This window comes from Panulirus ornatus, chromosome 35 (assembly GCF_036320965.1).
Source record: "Panulirus ornatus isolate Po-2019 chromosome 35, ASM3632096v1, whole genome shotgun sequence".
Classification (NCBI taxonomy): domain Eukaryota; kingdom Metazoa; phylum Arthropoda; class Malacostraca; order Decapoda; family Palinuridae; genus Panulirus; species Panulirus ornatus.
The window spans coordinates 1,250,053-1,266,620 of NC_092258.1; the positions used below are offsets into that span (position 1 = coordinate 1,250,053).

General features: G+C 40.6%; 1 protein-coding gene across 6 annotated transcripts in view; it reads right to left on the reverse strand.

Annotated features, from left to right (window-relative positions):
• The window catches only part of LOC139760061 (plasma membrane ascorbate-dependent reductase CYBRD1-like), a 78,275-nt gene that overhangs the window by 10,079 nt on the left and 51,628 nt on the right, over positions 1-16,568 (reverse strand). For 4 of the 6 annotated variants that reach the window (XM_071682836.1, XM_071682833.1, XM_071682834.1 and 1 more), the window contains 3 exons: positions 9,021-9,247; positions 5,367-5,587; positions 2,795-2,964 (listed from right to left, as the gene is read on the reverse strand). In XM_071682836.1, the coding sequence (XP_071538937.1) occupies positions 2,795-2,964; positions 5,367-5,587; positions 9,021-9,247 (618 nt within the window). The remainder of the gene's footprint in view (positions 1-2,794; positions 2,965-5,366; positions 5,588-9,020; positions 9,248-16,568) is intronic. The other 2 variants (XM_071682837.1, XM_071682835.1) reach the window with 1 other exon arrangement.

Sequence of the window (16,568 nt, forward strand, 5' to 3'; positions counted from 1 at the left end):
ATTTCTTTTGTCGCTATTGATACATCCAAACCTGTGATAAAACCATACAATTGCTAAATCTGAAATTAATAAAGTTAAAAAGTTTATTTATCTGGATCCAAGAGTGAACTATTCAAATAACTCTATGTACAATAATGAAAACTGTGAAAGTTTACTCATTACAATTTGGTTTTGTAATAAGTTCCTCAACAGAAAATAAGCAAAACAGCTGAAGGTTCTCCTACATCTTATAAAATCAATCAATTTGAACTACCTAAAATATAATGCATATAAATTTTTTAGTGTGGCACTTGGTGTATAGTAGCAGAGGCCGCTAAAACTCCCTGATTTTTATAACTAAACTATCATGTATGGCTTACCTCTCTATCCCAGAATACCCTTCTAAGGGACTCCTACATTGCTCAGGGAGCTAGACACATATACACTGCGTGGGACACAGGTCAAGACGTGTTTTGACGTGTATAAATGTGATGAATGGAAATTGGACCAAGGGCATGAGGGACTGTGTAATATGTTGAACTGGTATTTTTAATGCTGAACATATGGGTGGCATCTAGAATGAAGACAAGAAAGTGCAATTCATTTACATAAAATCTTCAACTATAAAATGGAACTACTCAAGGAGCGATTCTTTCCCTAACCTCTTCATCCCTTGCCGAACGTACCTCAAGAACACCCCACAGACCAAAATGTGAAAGTCCTCTCATATACAGATGATCACACAGTCACATCACAGCCTTTGATATTACCTGAGCAACAGCAAACATGCAACACAAAATCATGCAATTAGAAAATTAGATCACTCAAAACAGAATCTCTTCATCCCTAAAGAAACTACGGTCATCCTCTTAACCCCTGAAAAATATGAACCTAACTTGTTCCCTCCCATCATTTTAATTTGTTAACCAATCTTACTTAAATACCACTCACAGTGGGCATCACATATGACACATACAACGTTCATTTCTCTACCACAAACATCAACACAAAGGCCATAAAAAACAAATACACTCAGAAAACCTACGTGTACCAAATTTAGACGAAAAAGAATCCCTTAGTATCCACAACAACAATTCATCTACTCCACCCTAAACTAAATCTCACCTGCCTAGTCATCCACTAACAAAAGCAAATATAATAAAACTGCAAACCACACAAAACAGAGCACTACAAACAATCACCATTTGCCTAAACAGACACAGGCATCCAATACCATCATAACACTACAATAATACTTCCAAAGCAATCTCACTTTAGCATGCTTAGCACTCAGTTCTTTGAAACAGAACTGCAATCTTTCTCCAAACCATCCCAATATCCTCACAGCTCCCCTCCCTGCACTAAACATGACAGTGACAAAACATTTACAAACGAAAATGATATAGAATGCATTAAACAACCACCCTGCCAACCCAGTCTCAAGCTCCACTCACCAGACATATATTCATCTGAAACTATACACTCCAGACATAAACTACTTATCAACAATTCTTGTACGAACTGTAAATACCACCTTGTACAAACACCAATTTAAAATATCACAAGACCCTTCATGCCCAAGATGCAACTTCTACTCAGAAGTAACTGAACTCCTACTGCCTAGTTGTCTGATGCTTACCCCATAAAGACACACACACTGTGTCCCCTCATCCTTTGTGTGGTCCTGCTTTCTGGGCACTGCAGGAGACCCATAGAGGTATATATGTTTTAACTCTTTAGCAGTGATATTCCCTTGAATGAAACATTCAGATTTATTCCTATGCCTTTCCTGCATATATTAGAAAGCATTCTCCTATACTGCGAGATTTTCACCAATACTCAAGAGTTCACTGTGTATTCTTTTTATTTGCTTCAATATATTTGTAGAATACTTTCACCTTGATATCATTCTCATCAATTTCAGATAAGTGTAACAGATTTGATTTTTAGTAATCTTTTTCTCAAACCTGCAGTTTTCATGCTTTGAAATGATTTCAAGGTCAAGATAAAATTAGAAAAATTGAGAAATAGCAAGTAAGGGCTTTCATTTTCAACAGACGATTTTGAGGCACCTCCTGAAAACTAATTATACAGGGAAAGGCTTACAAATTCTTTTGGCAGTGCCTGAAGTAAAAACTGCTACCAGTAGTTAGTGGTAAAATTGGTTTTCAGCACGTCTACTCATATATCTGTGGTTTGACAAATCGTTTAGTTTGTGTTTTCAGTATTTATATGCAGAGTGCCTATTTAGCTAAATCTTACTTTGTTCAAATACCATAATGGGCAGAAGTCATCCATGAATAATCTTAGCAAATACTAGACCAAGGTCACAGATTAAAGACCCACAAATACTCTGCTGGTTATTGATGAAAATTTGTGGAAGTATTTTGAATATATCAATCAAATACTGTGAGCTTTTAATTACATGTAATATGTGACCAAAATTTACTTGAATAATACCTTCTGAGTACACTGGATTGAGAAAGTACCAAATACTAAACTCAAATGTCTAAAGCTTCTGATGGTACTGAAAAGTAGCATGCAATTAGAGTTAATTAGAATATCAAAACTGTATATATCTATGGTAGATCTGCATTGTAATCCACAAATTGGACTTTTCTCTGACATCCAAAGTGTATCTGTCAAGTTTTTGCCACAGTAAAATAACATAAAGTGAAATGATTTTCTTTCACATCTAATCTGTAGTCAAACTGCTTTGATTTTATTACTTGCATTATTTTACTCTTCAGTGGTTTAAACTTTAAACAAATGCAATGATTGAATGTCTCTGGGGAAATGGCAAGTCTTGACTAACCTTAGTACAAAGAAGGCCTTCTCAGTGTATCCTGTAACAGCAGTGGCAATAGCAAGCATAAATGTGATGATTCCAAAGGTGGTATGGACAGGCACCAAACCAGAACGGAACTTTGCTGTTCCTTGCTCACAGCAGAGCAGTAACCAGAAACTGAAGAATCCAACTACCAGCTGTAAGATTTTGAAGTTCAGTAAATACTGTCAGTGTGAAAACTGACCATGAGTATAGCTGACTAGGAACAAAATACCATAAATGCAATAAGCTTATAAGCATGATATAATCATACTATTTCTGACATAAAAATGAGGTACTTATATTTAACGTGATATAAAAAAAAACAAGATTAAACCTTTTCTTACTAAATCTTCCTTCATGCAGATGCAGATAGATGTAAGTATGAAGCACTGGATGCACTGCATAAGTATTAATGTAAATGTTTTTTAACTGATAATTCATGAAACATCATATATACATTATATTAATTATCATATAATAGTTGATTGCCGTTTCCCACATCAGCGAGGTAGCGCCAGGAAACAAACAAAGAATGGCCCATCCACTCATATATACATACACGTACATATACATATACATATCAATATATACACATATACATACACAAACACAGCAACAGACATATATGCATGCGTACATATTCATACTCACTTGCCTGCATCCATGCTCGGTGCCACCCTGCCCCACAGGAAACAGCATTGCCACACCCTGCATCAGTGAGGTAAAGCCAGAAAAACAGACAAAAAAGGCCACATTCATCACTATCAGTCTCTAGCTGTCATGTGTAATGAATCGAAATCACAACTCCCTATCCACACCCAGGCCCCACAGACCTTTCCGTGGTTTATCCGAGATGGTTCACATGCCTTGGCTCAGTCCATTGACAGCACTTCGACCCCAGTATATCACATTGTTCCAATTCATTCTATTCCATGCATGCCTTCCACCCTCTTGCACCCTATCCCTGGGGACAGGGGTGAAAGAATACTTCCCACATATTCCCTGCGTGTCATAGAAGGCGACTAAAAGGGGAGGGAGCAGGTGGCTGGAAATCCTCCCCTCTCGTTTCTTTTTAACTTTCCAAAAGAAGGAACAGAGAAGGGGGCCAGGTGAAGATATTCCCTCAAAGGCCCAGTCCTCTGTTCTTAACGCTACCTTGCTAACGTGGGAAATGGCGGATAGTATGAAAGAAAGAAATATATATATATATATATATAAAATGTACATATGTGTGTGTTATAAACACAAACATTACAGCAGCCACCACCTTGGCTCCCTTGTATTTTGTACACTGTAGTTGAAGTTTTTATATTGAGTATGTGTAAATGAAACCCAGAATACTTTTACTTAATTCATCACATAACCCTGTTGACTATGTTAGAAAAACCATATGCTTAACCTATTATGCTTCATAGATTTCCAATATGATAAGATATTTCAACAATTTCTCTTAAAAGTTGCAAGATATCTACTTAATTTTTCCTGCATGAGAAGAGATTTGGGTATTCATGCTTTTCAGGTTTGGCTTTTAAATGACATAATCCACAACTGATCATCTACTGCTTCTCATAACTTCATGCTTATTTGTTCTGGGGGATTTATCATTTAAGAATATAATACAGATCATACTCTGTGGTTAGCATGCATCTGAAATGATTGGCAATGGGCACTACCAAATGCAGGTTAACTTTCCACATGCTGGTACATACAGGATACTTTAGGGCCAAAGAATAATTCAAATTTTACAGTGTCCATGAAATAACTGCTTTACTGCAGGTATCTTGTAAGCTACTACCTTAACTATGTCAAAATGTGTTTAATATCTTCAAATGGTCTTCAGCAAAAGGATATTCTTATGCTAAGATCTGCCAAAATTGTCTAAAATTCTAAGCAAATTAGTGTTATTGGGTAAGAGAATCTTTAGACTGTAATAGTAAGTTTATACCCTTAACACAAGAATCTGATACCCTCTTTGTAATATGATAACTTGTATGCCAAGAAAAATCTGAAAACTGTATGTACAACACGAAATATAATTTAAACATTTACTAACATACAAAGCCAGTTGTAAGTCAAAATTCTGTAAATATCCAGGACACTCAATATTCCACTTAGTGAAACTAGAATTTTATAGAATTTATTATCATATTTACAAGGTATATGAAATGGCCACAAGAAACCACAGAAAGGTCTTTGGGGCTTGGTTGTGGATAGGAGGCTGTGATTTCAGTGAATTACATGACAGCTAGAGAGTGGATGTGAGTGGATGAGGCCATTTCTTTGTGTTCCTGTTGCTCTCTTGCTAATGCAGAAAACAGTGAACATGTATGAAAACATTATGGAATGTTTTAAATTCAAACTTTACTTTGGACTGAAATGTTACTTTAGGTCATACTGGAGCACAATTTCTTACAAATCCTTAAGACATGAAATCTTATTATGATTAGGTGTAGCTAACATATTTTTCTTGAAAAGTAACTCTTGCTGTGAATCATAAGTTGTCACTCAGTGTTGGTGGCTGTGGTGTGGAGGGGCCTAGGTAGGGCTGCTATCTCACCGTGTGTGTTACCTGCAGAGTGAAGAGTCCAATGGTAATCAGGCCCAGCCATGAGTGTAGGGAGTACAAATTAGGGATTGGGGGGTTACGAAGGTTGTGGGAGTCAAAAACAGTTATAGTGGCAACCACAATGCATGGAACTGCCATCAAGCAGAGGAATGTATGTAGGATCTTGGCTGTCAGTTTGTTGCAGCACCGGAACAATCGGTACACCAACATTGCTGTAAAAGAAAACCATTTAATAGTAAAGCACAGTTCCTACTACTGAATAAAAGTGTGGATGGACAAGTTATTCAGTGCATGTATGCAGTCAGTGTACCCTAAGCATAAAGAATAGTAATAACTAATATGTGTCTCATGTCATAAGGACCCTAGGGTCATGCTCCACTCAATCTAAAGAATATTGAATGTTGATCATCATTTGAGGTAAACCTATACAGTTATTCATACAAGCGAGAAGCTACATGAATGTTCACAGTGCCAATAGAACCTTTCTCAATGGGGTACTTAAGTTAATGACATGAATATTCATTTAAGAGAGAACCCATATCAATGTTCACATTGCTAAAATCCCTCCAAAGATGCAGTTCAGCAGGGTATACAATTGTTCATCCTAGAAAGAAGGCATATTCATGTTGTTAGATATTCTCCTTTAGCAGTAATTATTGCAATGCATGACTATTCATGCTTCAACCCTTTTATGTATGAGAGATTAAATGAGATTTTCATTAGGTCTATTGATCTTTGACTATTGTTTCATCCACTGTTACATTAATCAGCCTTACATCTATCGTTATCTTTACAGCCTTCATCACTATCACCTTACTCATCTCTATTACCCTCATCACTATCACCTTATTTGTAGAGAAATAAAATGCACTACATAATGGTCTGCCAATCATTCTGTCTTCTGAACAGTAAAATGAAATTACAAAACAGATCTGGCCAATATTGAAAATATTAGCCATTCTAACTGACTGAGCAAAAATGACTGCCATTCTGTCTGGCAGTGCACAAATGTTTGCCATTTCTCCTGAGTGTGCACAAATGCCTACAACCATTGCTTCTAGCTATGGACACTCACTGTCATTTTGTCTAACTGTGCACAAAGGTCAGAAAGCCATGTTGCTTTTGTATAAATTAGAGGTGAAGATTACAGCATCATAGTGTTCCAAGTTGGCAGCCTAACAATGCATGCCATCCTATTCTCTTTAGGTTTATGTCTATCTATATACAATATGTGTATGTGAGTTCGTGTTAGTGTGTGTGTAAGGCCTGTTTTTACTGCTATGTATACATGCACACACACTCAAACGCTAGCCTATCAGGTATCCAGTTATCTACCAGCAACCCCAAAGGAAGGATGAACAGGTGGGATTGACAGTGCGTCAACTGCTGTGCCCGGGATTCGAACCCAAACGGGCTTGATCATGGATGAGCCCATGTTGACTCATGGATAGTAACGCTAAACACTACACGACAGAGTGGTGTGTGTGTGTATGCGCGTGTATAAGCAGCGTATATGAAAGTATGTGCAACACTACGTGGCAAGGCCAACCAGTTCTTCCTGAATGCTACAGAGAAACAAATCCCAACTTCATCAAACGCTTAGCTTTATTCTGCTTCTTGTTAGTCTTTCTGTTAGTAACATGGATAAATAAGCCAAAATATGCTATGGCTTTTCCCTAAAAAAAAAAAAAAAATGAATACATGATCAGGTTTTAGTGAATGGTCAAAGTCCTCACCTTACCATACTTCATTTGGAGTTTGGACACCCTTCCATAAATCCCGGAGTATGATGACACCCTTGCAAGGCTATGAATAATCAAGAATATTTTGAATATCATTTGTCTAAGTTCCTGAATTATTTCACTAGCTGATTCATGACTTCATGTATTTGCTAGTAGAACGTCAAAAATATATTTATTCGCTTTCAAACCAGATTTCATAGCACAGAATAAATGTCTAGTTACACTATTAGTGTCCTGAAGCACTAGCAACACTGAGCCTCGGAGCCTGTGACAATGACCCAATAACATTTGATGCTGTGATACACATGACTCACTAACGCTTGATACTGTTGCATGACTTATTAACGACTGGAACTGATACCGCGAACATCCTCTACCCTGGTTTACATACCTGAGTCTTGTATTCACGTATTATATCAATATCGGAGAGGAACCAGTATGAAAAGAAACATTTTAATCATTTAAAAAAAGGAAAGGGCAACCATATGAAAATTATAACTAACGGGTGAATTGAAACTGGACCTTTGCTTGCAGTTGTCAGTGATCTTCACACATGTATCAATATATATATATATATATATATATATATATATATATATATATATATATATTTTTTTTTTTTTTTTTTTTTTTTTTTGCCGCTGTCTCCAGCGTTTGCGAGGTAGCGCAAGGAAACAGACGAAAGAAATGGCCCAACCCACCCCCATACACATGCCTTGATTCAATCCACTGACAGCACGTCAACCCCGGTATACCACATCGCTCCAATTCACTCTATTCTTTGCCCTCCTTTCACCCTCCTGCATGTTCAGGCCCCGATCACACAAAATCTTTTTCACCCCATCTTTCCACCTCCAATTTGGTCTCCTTCTTCTCCTCGTTCCCTCCACCTCCGACACATATATCCTCTTGGTCAATCTTTCCTCACTCATTCTCTCCATGTGACCAAACCATTTCGAAACACCCTCTTCTGCTCTCTCAACCACGCTCTTTTTATTTCCACACATCTCTCTTACCCTTACGTTACTTACTCGATCAAACCACCTCACACCACACATTGTCCTCAAACATCTCATTTCCAGCACATCCATCCTCCTGCGCACAACTCTATCCATAGTCCACGCCTCGCAACCATACAACATTGTTGGAACCACTATTCCTTCAAACATACCCATTTTTGCTTTCCGAGATAATGTTCTCGACTTCCACACATTCTTCAAGGCTCCCAGAATTTTCGCCCCCTCCCCCACCCTATGATCCACTTCCGCTTCCATGGTTCCATCCGCTGCCAGATCCACTCCCAGATATCTAAAACACTTCACTTCCTCCAGTTTTTCTCCATTCAAACTCACCTCCCAACTGAATTGACCCTCAACCCTACTGTACCTAATAACCTTGCTCTTATTCACATTTACTCTTAACTTTCTTCTTTCACACACTTTACCAAACTCAGTCACCAGCTTCTGCAGTTTCTCACATGAATCAGCCACCAGCGCTATATCATCAGCGAACAACAACTGACTCACTTCCCAAGCTCTCTCATCCCCAACAGACTTCATACTTCCCCTCTTTCCAAAACTCTTGCATTCACCTCCCTAACAACCCCATCCATAAACAAATATATATATATATATATATATATATATATATATATATATATAGATATATAGAGAGAGAGAGAGAGAGAGAGAGAGAGAGAGAGAGAGAGAGAGAGAGAGAGAGAGAGAGAGAGAGAGAGAGAGAGAGAGAGAGAGAGAGAGAGAGAGTCAAATACACAGGGTGGAGCTATGCACTTTTCCATGAAATTAGTTTGAAGTCCAAGTTCTCTCCACTCCAAGGACTACGACGCACCTACTCCTAGCGGCAGACGCCGGCCAGAAAAGAAAAACAAGTCTTGACTTACCATGACCCAAGAAGAAGACGAAGCCGCATATCATGAGAACAGGGTGGAAGTTGAATTCCAGGTGCACCTCATCGCGCCACCCAAACCCTCCACGGTAGTATACTGACCAGAAGAGCACGAGACTCAGAAGGCCGAACATGAGGATCTCTGCGAGGAATACTAGGAAGTAAAACACAATGGACGACCCAGTGCTCATCTCCCCACCGTAACTGTCGCGGTGTGACCGCCTGTAACACAAAACACAAATATAAGCCACATCAATAACATCACAACAAGTACAACAACTTACATATATACCCGAAAAGTGTAATACCTAACATATATACGTGACAAGTATGAAAACTTACAAATACTTACCTACCTGGTTAATAAGGTGATAAACTATATCTTGTATGTGACACAAATGATGATAGAAAAAAATTATGGGGTCAGAAGAACTGATGAAACGAGAGACTTGGTGTACATACATATGCTGGAGTGTTTCTTATGCATGTTGCCAAAGATAATAGTATGAAAATACACCTGAAACTATACACGTAAACGCTTTAATCAGCACTATAGAGACAGTAGACCGAGAAGAAACCTAAACGTAATGAAGAATAAAGTAAAAAATAAAGTGCATATAAAAGAATTGTAAGACGTGCAAAAGGAAAGTTATATATGCCAGATGATCCGTCACAGCTGATGTTGCAAGTATGGAAAAGTTCGCTGAATTCTGTAGCAAAATCCATCCTGAGTCTTCCTGATGTGAGTACAGCTCACTGCTAACCACGTCATGTAGTTTATTTCGGAAAATGAAAGCAATAATATTACGAAAACAAGTCAACAGCAGACATGTTAACGGAAGAAAGCTGAGATCACGTTTAAAACCAAAGGTCGGTGAATAATCCCAAAGATCACATGCTGAGAACAGTGAGAAGGTACGTATGAACCCATCTAAGATAAGTCTAGGAAAAAGATAACCAGAAATTGCGTTACGAAAAAAAAAAAAAGACTCAGAATGGTGGGTCAGAATTGAAAACAACCTACAGTGTTAGGTGGAAAAAATCTCGGACATTGGATGAGGTGGTGGAGCGGTCACCCGGAGGCCGCAGGTCGTGCGTCAGATATGACAGGACCGGTTTTCTCTCTGTGGTGGTCACGAACGATGACCTGGTCAAGTCGGGTCAACCACACAACAGAGCACGTATAAAGTTTTTCAAAACACAGATCACAGAGTAAAGTTGCATTTCATACATTCAAATTCTGATTTCTTTTAAAGCAAATCGTAACAAAAAAATGCACATTTTACAACATTTATCAGTTAGTCTTCAAATATTTCAAAATCAATGATCATGAGATTGTTATTCCTCTACGATTTTTGTCTGACATCTTCCAGGATGTAGTCGGCTACACATATGGAAACGACACAAGACTGGTAACAGTACATGCTCCATTAGGAAAGTAAAAGAGAGAGAGAGAGAGAGAGAGAGAGAGAGAGAGAGAGAGAGAGAGAGAGAGAGAGAGAGAGAGAGAGAGAGAGAGAGAGAGAGAGAGAGAGAGAGAGTGTACCGGTGCAACTGCTTACACCTTGACTGGTGGTCAGACCAGAATAATTTCGAATGGTTAATACCGGCTCCTGTTTGACTCCGGAGCAAGACAGTGAAGGTCAGTATCTAACTAAAGTAGATCTCGTATATACATACATCTTTTAGTACGTATGGTTTAGGTTAGGATGAATCTCGAATATCCATCTCTCAATAGATATAGGTTAGCTTAGGTTACATCTCGTATATCCATCTTTGTATAAACAATGGTTACATTAATTTCGTACATCCATCTCTCAATGAATAAGATATCAAACGTCAAGTGACGAAGCATCGGAACAGAGCCAGAGTTGGGAGCGCTTGAATAATGTTGTATTAACTTAAAGATACGACACACATAAAGCATATCGATCAAATATCACAATTTTTTGCTAATTGAAAATGAACTGCTCTTACGAGCTAGGTAAGCGTGGAGAGAAGAGTAAACTCCACAGCGGCGCGGACGGAACTTACAGAAAAAGGAGAAACTTTAAGACCGGGGCAGGTGTAAACCTATGAAGGAAGCATTGCATGAGATGCAAGTTACATAGAAGGGACCACGCTCAAGACAGGAGTAAATAATCGCTACTAAAAAAGAAAAAAATATGATGAAATGTTCTGTGTAATGACTACATTGAAAGCATCTCTCTAGCTTCGTCTCTTTGATGGATATCAACTGACTGTTATATTTCTCTCTTGTATCTTCCCTGATGATGTGATTATTATACGAAAGTGCACTTGGGGACTTATCAACTTATCGTGTTTCATTTCCCCCGTGGACTCATAGGAATATCTTGATCACGAGCAAAATTGTGATCCTTTCAAATATATATATATATATATATATATATATATATATATATATATATATATATATATATATATATATATATATATATCCATTTTATCGACCAATTCTTGACGGTGGATGAACAGCTGGGTAAACTGTGGACCGCCAGCCACAACAACGATTCGAACCTATGCTCTCGACCATGGGCGGCCTGTGAATGCGTCACGGTTAGGAACGCTAACCGATACACTACGTCTCTATCTTTCATACTTTTCTTCTAAATTCGTCGACTTCTAATCCTTTCCCCCCGTCAACATATAGCAAAATTATAGCTTGACCTCTAAGAAAGGGCAGTCCCCACCACATCTGCCTCAGGCAAGACGTAACCTGGAGAGTTTAATAATCAAGAACAAGTTAGGAGCAGCGCCTTGAGAAGAAGGCAAGAGAAACGACGGGCAAAGTCTGAGGTCGGCATCACATGGGATGACATGGTTTGGGTTAACCTCAACTCCAGCACCAGCGTCATTCCTTCCTGACTTGCCAATTCTCTGCTCCTGCCAGCTCGCCGGACAACAGAACCTTCTCCGTGTGTTGTCTCTGTACTCCCGTGGCTCCTGGATTCCTTTTCTTTAACTTATATTTTCATTATCAGATGACTCTTAGTGGCTTTATCTTGAAGATGAAAGCTCCAGTCAAAGGGAAAATCCTCATCGAGGCCAGAACTTGCAGGAAAAAAACTTAGTTTCTGAGGTGAAAATCTGTCCTGTACTCAGCTCAGACCATTTTCCCCCTTCGCATTAACGCCTCGTCATCCACGTAACTATCTTTATCTTGGGGGTTCCAAATATGTACCCATCATTATCTACTGGCTATTTGTACACTTAGTCCCTTCGCCATTCTACCTCACAGTAAGAGATATCATTCGTGTGTTTAGACATCCATTTAGTCTCGGTATACTCATTGCTGTTCCTCTCATAAACCCACTACTCAGGGTTCACATACACTATTCATTCATCTCTTCATTCTATATAACTACACAACCTTTCATTTCACAAATCATATCATTCTGTTTACTCGTGGTCTATCAGTATAGCCATTCAGTTTCTCAGTATCTATCCTTTCATTCAATCTTACAGTATTAATACATTTCTTGACTACTAATGTACACAGAGAACCGTTCAATCTTGATATTAGCATACACTTATTATTTGCTATACATTATATCAGCAGTGAACCACTGATCTCAGGGTACCGCCTCAGCACACCAGTAGACAACCACTAGTCTCAGATCAGGGCCACTCACCACAGCAGTGGAGAACCACCGAGCTTCGGAGAACCGTCACACACCACACCATCAGAAAACCTCCCTGTAATTTGGCCAAGTGGCTAATGTTGTAATATGAGGTTCAGGATAACTCTTACAGTGTGACAGCTGCCTCCATGGTGCGTCCTGTCTTCCATTGTAACGCCAGTGTGTGTGTGTGGATCTGGGTATGTGCATCCAATCAGAGGTATTGTGAGTTGTGTGGTAGTTATAACGTGTAAGTTCATGCTAAACTACAACACCCAACAGAGAAAACATTTTCTTAACAGACCAAAGCAACTTCTGTGGCACATCACGTAACTAAGAAGAATTCTTTATGTACTATTATAATCATGTGATCATATCTCTTTATTTTGCCTCATTCGTGTCGCTACAGTCTCGTTTCAGACTTGTCTCTTCACAGCTCGCGACCTCATCTCACCCCTAAACATTGCTCATGGTCACTTAGCCAATACACTCGCTTATGACGGTACCGCTGGATAATTAAGCATTGCCGGGGCTAATAATCCCTAAATTAGGGTTCATGCGTGAGGATGTGCGTCATGCCGCATCTCTTCCGACAGAAGCCGTCTTTATGGGGTAATCACAGCGTAATGATCTGATGAACATCCTCCTTTTAAGGAGGAGACTATACCACTTGTCCGGTGACATCAGAAGGTACTTGTACCACTCTCCTCGGTACAGAAGGAGGTGACTTGTCTGGGGGCATCATTGCTCGTCCTGCATCAGTCGCTTCTCACATACTACCCGCAACCTTAACGCTGCCTTTAGTCAGGAGTCAGGTCTTGATCAAGTTACCAATAACAACACGATTCGAGTGTCTAAAAAAAACCTTACATTTAGTTGGACGGTGTTGTTTTATGATCCTTCTGTAAGTGTGAATTGTTAGTCAGCCTGAGTGCACATGAGCGCTTTATTTTCTAATTGACGACGTTTTATCATTCATCATAACAGCTGGTCGTGCGTCAGAGGACCAATGAAACCCTGTATATTCTACTTTTGTCAACTGGTCCTGATGGCAAGTTATTTGCAGAGTCATTACAACATTTACTGCGACAACACACTGCAGGAAACCTGGTACTATTATAGCAATGCATTTTCCATATAACTTCTGTACACAGAGTATGTCTGTCCTTGAGATGTTACAGTCAAAGGCAAGGTCAAGAGAGAAACCACATGTATGTTAACGGCATAGTTTTCCTCCGAGGTTGTGCTCACCAGGGACAGAAAACAGGACGGACGACAACCACCACCGTAGAGAAAACGACGACGACACTCTGTGACTGGAGGACGACCCTCCGTACACCCGGTGACTGACATGGCTTACAAAACAGGCAAAATCAAGGCGCTACAATCACCACCCGAGGCAGACAGACACTTCAGCCAGTCCGGCAGTGTCCCGCACCAAACAAGACACTGCTCTTGCCTCTAAAGCGTAAAATTCTCTCCTCACACAGAAAATAAGAATATTTCTTTACCATTAGTAGAGCTTGTGACACATTGGGCGTTAGGTGACTTTGGTGGTCGCCGTCTCAAATTGTGCCTCTACATACCTACCAGGTGTTGGTGCCTGGAAGTGTGGCTGTGTCTCGTGGGGAGAGCGTCGCTACTAAGTTCCTCGAGGTGAGATTGAAGACCTCCTCTACTTGTAATAGGATATTGAGTCGAATCCACAACACACTCCAGTAAACACAGCTCAACACACACACAAGTACACGCAAATGAAAACATTATCTAAGCTGGCATAAAGGGATAGTACGTAGTACCTGTGTACATTTATACAGTATAAAGTATTGATGTAGGACTCGTGAACATTTGTGCATGAAAGTGGAGAATATCGGTATTAACGAAAGGTGAGAAAGGCAAGGTTCACGTTGGTATTGGCAGTAACGTGAGGGGTGGTGGTGAGTGGGCCAGTTGGAGCTGATGTCCGGATACGAGCTAGGCTGTAGCCGTCTCGCCCGACCGTGATACTACCTTCTGTGGTCGGCCGACTTCCGTTCCTGGCATTAACTGTGTCACGACCTGAGAACCTGATCATGTTCCGGGGGGTTAGGTAGGGGAGCGGGTGGGAAGGAGTCGGTGGAAGGCAGGAGGAAGCGACTTCCTGCCAAGCGTCGACGGCTTGAGGTTCGTGTGTAGCTGTGTCTCGCGTCGTCACGGACGAACCTGTTCCATACTGCTGTTCGGCTGCACGCGTCACCGAATCATTCAACACATAAAGTCGCATCACTGACACCGTTACCCCACTAACATCACCACAACCGTTACATGAGCGTCACACCCCGGCCGTCACGCTCGCCTCTAGACCAAGGCCTAGACTAAAGAGCGTCCACGCTGGCTAAGATTGTTTCTATGTTCTCTCCAGCAGTGATCTTTTGGTTGGTGCTGTAATGCTGACCCTTAATCCTTGAACCTGCAGCTGTCCAGCCCTACGTCCCACCACTGGGTACATCAATATACCCACCCCGTCCGGCCCACCACTGGGGTCATCGATATACCCACCCCGTCCGTCCCATCATCAAGTTCGTCCTGGCAGCTCGTCCACTTAGCTATCATCAATTGACACCCACTTACTCCAGACCACCTGTGACCACTATCACTCACACACCTTAGACAAGGTTGCTACAGAAATGTCAATTACTTGTGGCCACGCGTGGTGCCAGGACTGGGGTCTGGACCCGTCTTGTGCAACATATCCACTCGAGATAAGGCTACAAGCATACCTTTGCTCCACACTGGCAGGCGCTGCGTGCGTGGATGTAGAAGTCCCATCATCGGCTGTAGTAATTCTATTCACGATGACAACATTTCTAGGGGGGGGGGGGGGAGAGAGAGAGAGAGAGAGAGAGAGAGAGAGAGAGAGAGAGAGAGAGAGAGAGAGAGAGAGAGAGAGAGAGAGAGAGATGCGAATCTATGCATCTCGACAACTGACACTGTAACACAGGAGGACCAGTCCTAAGCGCCGTCTAACCGGTGTGGAAAATACTTGAATCAGTGACTCCACACAACCTGTGCTGACGATGTGGATGATGAGTGTGGGCAGAGGAAATGGGTCGGCCAAGCAAGAAAGTAAGTCGCGTGATTACCACGAAAGAAAAAAAAAATACTAAGTACAAGCCTGAGAGACTAAAATGTGATTAGATTTTGCGGCAAAGAATCAATCAATATACAAGAAGCGCCGTGAGTGATGAAGGTGTAGTGGTTTACGTGTGTGGAGTGAAAGTACGTAGAAGACAAGTGAAGCGGTTCGAGGGCGTTCAGTAAACGGTTGAAACCTGTCTACGTATTCTGAGGAGATTAAGGACTTTAGACGAGTGATACGATGTGTAGTGAGGGGAAGCACTTGGTGAAGGAGTCAACTGACAAGGCACAAACTTACGGTTGGATTGGTGATGTAACACAGGCATTATATGACCCAGTGACTGCCATTGCCTGAAATACGTTTATGTTGGGCGACAGAGTGTGAAGTAGTAGAGTTGTAGGAGGGTGCGGTGGTGAGAGTGAATGTGGCGGAGTGTGGTCAACTGTGTAGTGATGGAGAAGGGTTAGCCCTGGGGGGTTCCTTAACTGCTGGCCAGAGAAGGAGGGATCGTCACACGCGCCATCATCATCATTTGCAACAAAACTGAGCTTCACAAGTAAAAATCTTGAACGTAGGAGGATAACATCGTTATATAGGATGTTATCGTAAATAAATGAATTATACTGTAATACTCGTATAATTTAAACAAATACTCTGGAATCCTTAGGTTTATAAATACTGATTCGTCGTCACTCAGAGGCCACAGTATCCCTTACAGGATGTAAGACACACAAAGCCACCCTCATAACCTGTGAAGTAACACCGCAGCGATTGGCTGACTGAG